Genomic DNA, 7,061 nt, shown 5'->3' on the forward strand with positions numbered 1-7,061 from the left:
CCCCCCCCCCTCCTCCCTCCCCTCGCCCCGACCCAAAACACCCAGCCCACTGAGGCTGATGACCAAACCAGAACCAGCAGCCTGAAACCTGAGACCAGAACCATCGCCCCACACCCCGTCTGACAGCAGAGACGGCTTCTGTTCGCTGTGACGGCAGATTTCTAACAAGCTGAAAAACCAAAACGAACGCTGCTGAAATCAGCCTAAGAAGCTGAAATCAGCCGAAGAAGCTGAAAGAAGCAGAACATCAGCTAAAAGCTTAAAAGGAACAAAACAACAGTTTTGGCTAGGTTCTAATTCTGTTAATTTTACAGATATTTCTCTGAAACTTGGAGTGGTAGTAGCTGAGAATCCTCCCCAACACGTCCATCAGATCTTTGTTGAAATTATGGGATGTCCGGGTTTTAGGAGCGTTGGTTTTCCTTCAGGTGGACATCAGGACAGCAGCTCCTCCTGTCTCAGTCTTTCCATCCTTTCAGCTGAAACTAACGGTACGTGCACGTCGCCGTCACTGACACTCATCCCAGATAATTATAAGCCTCTGTGGAAAAGAGATTCGGCTGCAGGAATCTGAGTGGAAATGTTGACATGAAGACCGCAGCGTTCTCTTACATAACGGGAGCTTAACGAGAGCGAAGGGCCCAACATGTGATTGGAGGAGGATCCCCGGCATGTTTCTGCCCCGCAGGTCTGTCTGCAGGCGGCAGGGATGAAGGTTCGACCAGAAGCACAGCCAACCAGGATTCAATCATCTGATGCGGTCGCTCCACAAAGACGCGTTTGTTGAAATCACCACATTCATCACTTTACAGCATCAGATTTCCTAAGCTGCAATCCTGTTCGCTTTGATCCGAAACATGTTTAATAAAGAAGCTGCAGCAAACACGTCTGATTTATGGATGCAATTAAGTCTGTGTCATGTAAATCTGCTGCAGCCGCTCCTCCCTCGTCTCATTATCACCCACCAGAGGAATGCTGCCACTTCAGGGCTCAGCCCGAGTCTCAGTTTCCTGTTTCAGCTCTCAGTCCGGCGCTCTCATCCTTTCAGCCCCGTCAGAGCTGGAGGGAATGCACGTCGCCCGCCGCAGGTTGCTGCTCAGAGCACCAAAACGAAGACTGACTGGGTTTGTGTTTATAATCGCTCTGCCTTCAGCTGTGGGTCATAAAAAGAACTAATCCTGTATTTAATGCAGAGAAGGTTCCTCATGAATCTGTTTGCAGCTTTCAGAGGAACCTTCGGCCGCCGCCGGGCTGACGGAGGGTGTGGTCGACAGAAAATAGTCGGTTTAACTGGGCCGCTTCCAGAATAAACCCAGCACCGGGTCTGAGTCACAGCACGGCCGGGCAGGAAGTCAAAGAGATGGTTCTGCCTCGTCTGAGGCTCCCAGAACCGTGTGTGGGGCTGGCTGCCGCCGCCGCCTCCGCAGGACGTGATGATGTCAGCCGTACACGCAGGAACTCTCCCTAACAAAGGGAAGTCTGTGCAGCCGGGGCGGTAGCTGGCAGAAAGAAAAAAACGTGGTTTGTTGAGAGCGCACAGTCTGTGCTTCAGCTCCAGCAGAAGTGAACCCGGACGGACCCCCGTCATTAAATCATTAGCACCTCCTCAGGAACACGAGCCGAGCGCAGAGACGTCTGGACGGAGCAACACGAGTCGCTTTCCAGATGTTTCATTCCACCGCTGCTCTCAACACCATCAGACGTGAAGGGGGAACATAAAAACAGGAACTTATTCAGCCTCCCGGCTCTGAAAACGTCTCATTCAGTCAGATTGTCCTGATCTTTCAGTCTGCTGTGTGCAGCTCGTTAAAGCATCGGTTATTTGCTCTGTTTCTATCCACCCCTTCCTGTTTGTCTCCATCAGTCTGATGAAACAACACGCTGGTGTTAAAGACACTGCGTCAGCTAATATTAAACCTCTCTGTTTGCTCAACCAAACACCGAACGCTGAGCGAGATGGTTTTCTGTTGAAGGTGAACGGATCAGGTCAGCGTGTTGAATCAGTCCCAACGGTTCCTGGACTCCCAGCAGCCTCAGGGTCTACTGACGTTCAGACCACCAACATTTCTGCAGCAACACGACGTTCTTCAGCTGAGAAAACAAAGATTAACTAAACAAACGCTGCCGTGCAAAAGTTTAGGGCTTTAATACGAACTGATGCAGCGTTCTTTTATAGCGGACACTAAAAGGCACTTCCTGTGGACTTGTGTCAGGAAGTAAAACCAGCATTAACACCGAGCCGGGCCTCCTGAGCTGTTCTCCAGCAGTAGAAACAACTGGACCAACCTTTAGCAGAGCGTGGAGGAAGACTCGTCCTCCATGACTGACATGGACTTCCTGTGTGACAGAACATCACTTCATGAATAAATCACTGCTCCTCTCTGCGTAGGAACGCCACAGTCTGTGGGGGTGATGGAGGAGCGGGGCGGGTGATTCTACTCTGAGCCGGTTCTGAGCCGTAACAGAACCGGCAGATCTGAACGGACCTCTGAAGGTCTGAGGTTTTATTTGAACTCTGGAGCAGATATCTGTGCTGTTTTTAGTCTCTGAGGTCAACGTGAGTAAAATGTGTCACTTCCTGTTTGGTTCCAGTCTGATTGGACCGCAGCTTGGTGACTTGATGTGAGGGAACCTTCTCAGGAGGACTCCTCCTCACTTTCAGACCTTTTATTTACTCAGCCTGAGGTAATGTTTGGGGGGACCAGATGGGTTTATAGCAAAAACATCTGCAGACGTCCACGTTGGTGTTTCTGCTCGTGACTAAGCTCCGAATGTCTGCTCGACGTAATGGAAAAGTCTGAGTCATCCTCGTCTGGACGGGACCTGGCTGAGTGGACCGGGCCGGATAATAGCACACCTATGGTATTCCATTCAGAACCGTGACATCTCTGAACAACACGACGTGGCGGCTGGATCTGAGCCTGATGGCTGCACCAGGTGTCGGCCTGGTTTGGTGGTTTCTAACACCGGGTTCGAACCGGCGAGGCGTCTGGACCGTCTCACCGACAAAAAACATTTCTGCAGAAATGCTGAAGCGTGACCAAAATTTCCAACCTCGCTTCGTAAAAATCTCATTTCAGAAAGAGCGAAACGGCGGTCGAAGCTCGTTGTGGTCGCCGTGGTAACCGCGCACCCGCGTCTGTCACTCCCTGATTGCCGCGTTGATGAAAGGGAGACAGACGCAGTAAAAAGTAAGCCTCAAACAGTCACTGGGAGCAAAGAGGTAAAACACGAGAACAGCAGCTAAAAGCTAAAAGTAGAATCAGCCAATCAGCCGTCTCCTGACTGCGCTGAACGTTTTGACTAAAAACAGAGAAAATGCTGACTCGGCGTTTTACCTGCACCACTGGGTGTCCTCCTGCCAGCGCCTTCACCGCCCCCCGGCTGCCCTCCGTCTCGTAGTGGGCTCGGTGGTGGGACTTGGGCTGGACGTCGATCTGCAGGCTGTACGGACCCGAGCTGGACGGCAGCTGCCAGTCGAGAGCTGGCAGAGACGGGCTGTGGGAGGGGGAAACATGGCCGACGTGTCAGTTTAACAGGGCTTATTTTAGAGGCACTTATCGGCGTGCAGAATGTGAACACAGAGCTGATAAATCAGACTTGCAGAGAGGAAGGTCAGGGCTCCTCACCTGATGTAGGGTTTAGGTTTGGACCAGGAGTACGGGGGTTGTGGGACATCCAGGAAGCCCCCACAGAAACCCTCCTTCTTCAGGGTCATTCTGTTTGCAGACAGCTCATCCTGACAGACGTCCCCCGGACTCAGGTCCTCTCCTCCGGGCTCCACCTTCAGGCTGACCGTGGGGCTGTGGTCCAGGCTCGTCTTCCGGGCCTTTATGGGGATCCCCTCCACCAGGTCCCCGTCTGTGGTGAGGGCGTTGATGGCTGCCAGGATGGCGGAGTTGGTGTACTGGTTGGTGTTGGGCAGCCAGCTCTCCTCCGTCACACTGAGGCGGGGGGAGGTCTGGGGGGACAGGCCGGGGGAGTGGTTGGGGGAGTACGGGAAGCTCCTGTGGGACCCCTCGCTGCCGTTGAAGCTGTACTTCCTCTTCGCTCCACAGGGGGAGCTGGGCCTGGAGCCACGGGGCCCCATCCAGCTGTCGTCCGTCACGCTCGTACGAGGGGAGGTGGACGGGGAGTGGCGAGGGGAGCCGCCGGAGGCTCCACCCTCACCTGGCAGGGCGAGGGTGGAGCCCTTGGGGGACACAGAGGGGGACTGCCAGGGGGAGTTCTGGGGCGAGTTGTCGTAGTTGTAGGAGAAGCTGGACTCGTAGGAGGCGTCGGAGTGGCCGCTGCGGGACGAGACGCTGCTGGCCGGACTCAGGCAGCTCGGGTCACGGTAACCGTCGGCGCTGGGGAGGGTCAGGGTCACGATGGAGTTGACCCGCTTGGCAACAGGGAGGCTGCTGCCTTCCGCCGCCTCCTCGGGGAACTGACCGTAGGCCGTGATCTCGATGCGAGGACTCTCCAGGGTCGGGGCCCCGTTGGGACGGACCCCCGAAAAGAAGCCAGCGGCTCTGATTTCATCCGGGGAGTCGAAGGCCTGAGGCTCGGTGACGGAGACGGATATGGTGGGGCTGGACTGCAGGCTGTGGTACTGGGAGGGGAGGCAGGGGTTCCCCAGAGGGAGGGAGAGACTGACGTTCGGCATGAAGCCGTAGGCATCTGGAAGGCAAACAGAGGAGGCTTGTTACCATGACGACCAAAAAACTGTTGAGTTCAGCAGCATCCAGTCCCTTAACTGCAGGAAGAAGTCTGCTTTTATAAGAGTAAGAGGGGCCGCGTGTGGCCCGTGGGCCGCCTGTTGAACAGCCCTGCTGCAGAGGCCGTGTCTGGCCCGCGGGCCGCCTGTTGAAGAGGCTGCGTCTGGCCCGCGGGCCACCTGTTGAACAGCCCCTCAGCGACCCGGGAAACACAGAGAAAGGAGCCTGAATTGAACGCGGGTCGTTTGTTTTCCACTCGGTGGGATTTCTCCCACTTTCAGCTCGTTCCGGAACGCTGCTGGTCTCAGGTTCCTGCTCCCGGGAAACGCAGCCGGAGCGCCAGGCGTTTATTTGCACGCCGTGCCCAGACGGGAGGAGCTGCCAACATGTGCTCCTGCTGGGTCACATGGGCCCCCGAGGCCAGGGAGGAGGAGGAGGAGGAGGCTCAGATCTAACTACTTCAGCAGACCTTCGGCTGTTTTTCCCATCCTTACATCACAACCTTCAGCTTGGCTGAGTTTGGTTTTTATAACTTTTAGACTTTTTAAACCTTCATTTTGTTTCTCATCTAAATGAATAAAAACTCTTCAGATCCTGAAGAACTCTGTTCTGCTTCAGTTTACCTGCTTTACTTTGGTCTCCTCGTGCTACTTTTAGCTACATTTAGCCTTTAGCTTTCATGGACTTTTGGCTCTACTTAGCCTTTAGCCATTTTTATCTAGTCTTTAGTTTTTAAATGCTTTTAGCTGGTCATTAGCATTTGGCTCTTTTTAATTACAGTTCTGTTACTTTTACCTTCTAGTTAGCCTTTAGCTTTTACCTCCTATTCTGCTACTTTTAGCTCCTGTTCATCTTGTTTCAGCTTTACCAGCTCAGTTTCAGTTTTCAGCTGTTTTCAGTTGTTTTCAGCTGTTTTCAGCAGTCGTTCGGCTGTTTTCAGCTGTTTTCAGCAGTCTTCAGCTGTTTTCAGCAGTCTTCAGCTGTGGTTCAGTCAGATTTATTTCTTGTCTACAGGTTGAGGCTCTCAGAAATAATTAAAAAAAAAAGATAATTAATAAATGTTAACGAGTTGTTAAATCTGCTGACTCTTGTTTGTTTCCACATTTGAATAAATAAACATTAATTAGCATAAATATGGTCTAAAGTTTAGATGTTTACACAAAATAAATCAATTTGTCTAATCGGTTTGAATTTAACAAACAACCAGAAGTACAAATAATTAGTTAAAAGTTAAAAACAAAACTAAACTAGTGAACTGTAACTATGTGAGAGACTCCAGGAGTAAACTAACTGAAATTATTGGTTTTAATAAAGTTCTGTCCGGATTTTATTGGATTATTTTCAACAGTTGGTTTTTTACAGTTCCAGCCAATCAGAGGCCTGCAGCTCTTCCTCACTCAGACTCTTCATCAGTCCAGGTCCAACTGAGCCGCTGGGACCGAACCCCGCCCACTGGGTCCGGACCAGCAGGGTGGGGGCTCAGACCAGGTCCAACTGGAGGAAGAAGTCTGAACATCATCTTCATCAAACTGAAGTCCAAGCCTACCTTCCTCTGCAGACTTCATCCCGGACTTCAGACTCTGGGCTCAGACTGGAACCAGAACTCCATAAATCCTCCCAGCTGCTCCTCCGGGTCCTCCCTCCCTTCCTGTCTGCTCCTAGAAATAAAGTCCGGACCCGCAGCTGGTTCTGGTTCAGGAAAAACAGACTCCAAAACACGAAAAAAACGGTCAAATATTTAAAAAAGCGGAATAAAACCGTCCGGGACTGAGCCGGTTCCTTCAGGGAGGAAGTTCGGGTCCCGGTTCGGGTCTAAGCGTGGCGGTTCTGGGGGATCCTGGCTCGGCTCGGTCCCGGTTCTGGGGGATCCTGGCTCGGCTGGCTCCCTGTGACGCACTGAGAAACTCCGGCGCTTTTTAAACGCGGGGATCACCTCCGGCGGAGACGCGCCGCCCCTCCGCGCGCTGACGCACACAGAACCGGGTCAGATGGGTCCGGCGGAGATCCTCTCTGACACCAATCAGGGAAGACCACATCCGAACCCAAATACAGAACGAAACACGCGACTGGATCCAGAATCGAGCCGAGATCTGCGGTCCAGTCCTCGGACTTCCTGGAGTCTCTGTGGCTGATTCTGATTCTGTTCAGGACAAAAAGGAGAAAACTGAAACAGGAGGGTTCAGCCTCCCTCTGAGACCTGAAGCAGGACCTGAGAGACCCGAGAGACCTGAACCAGGACCTGAGAGACCTAAGAGACCTGAACGAGGACCTAAGAGACCTGAACGAGGACCTGAGAGACCCGAGAGACCTGAACCAGGACCTGAGAGACCTAAGAGACCTGAACGAGGACCTGAGAGACCT

General features: G+C 52.7%; 1 protein-coding gene across 1 annotated transcript in view; it reads right to left on the minus strand.

Annotated features, from left to right (window-relative positions):
* The window catches only part of LOC108229266 (nuclear factor of activated T-cells, cytoplasmic 1), a 10,257-nt gene extending 3,287 nt beyond the window's left edge, over window positions 1-6,970 (minus strand). Inside the window, exons 1-3 of the mRNA XM_017404934.3 lie at window positions 6,247-6,970; window positions 3,630-4,662; window positions 3,339-3,498 (exon numbers count right to left, since the gene is read on the minus strand). Of these exons, the coding sequence (XP_017260423.3) occupies window positions 3,339-3,498; window positions 3,630-4,662; window positions 6,247-6,265 (1,212 nt within the window). The 5' untranslated portion in view covers window positions 6,266-6,970. The remainder of the gene's footprint in view (window positions 1-3,338; window positions 3,499-3,629; window positions 4,663-6,246) is intronic.
* Window positions 6,971-7,061: the final 91 nt, after the last annotated feature.

Source organism: Kryptolebias marmoratus, linkage group LG5 (assembly GCF_001649575.2).
Source record: "Kryptolebias marmoratus isolate JLee-2015 linkage group LG5, ASM164957v2, whole genome shotgun sequence".
Taxonomy (NCBI): Eukaryota; Metazoa; Chordata; class Actinopteri; order Cyprinodontiformes; family Rivulidae; genus Kryptolebias; species Kryptolebias marmoratus.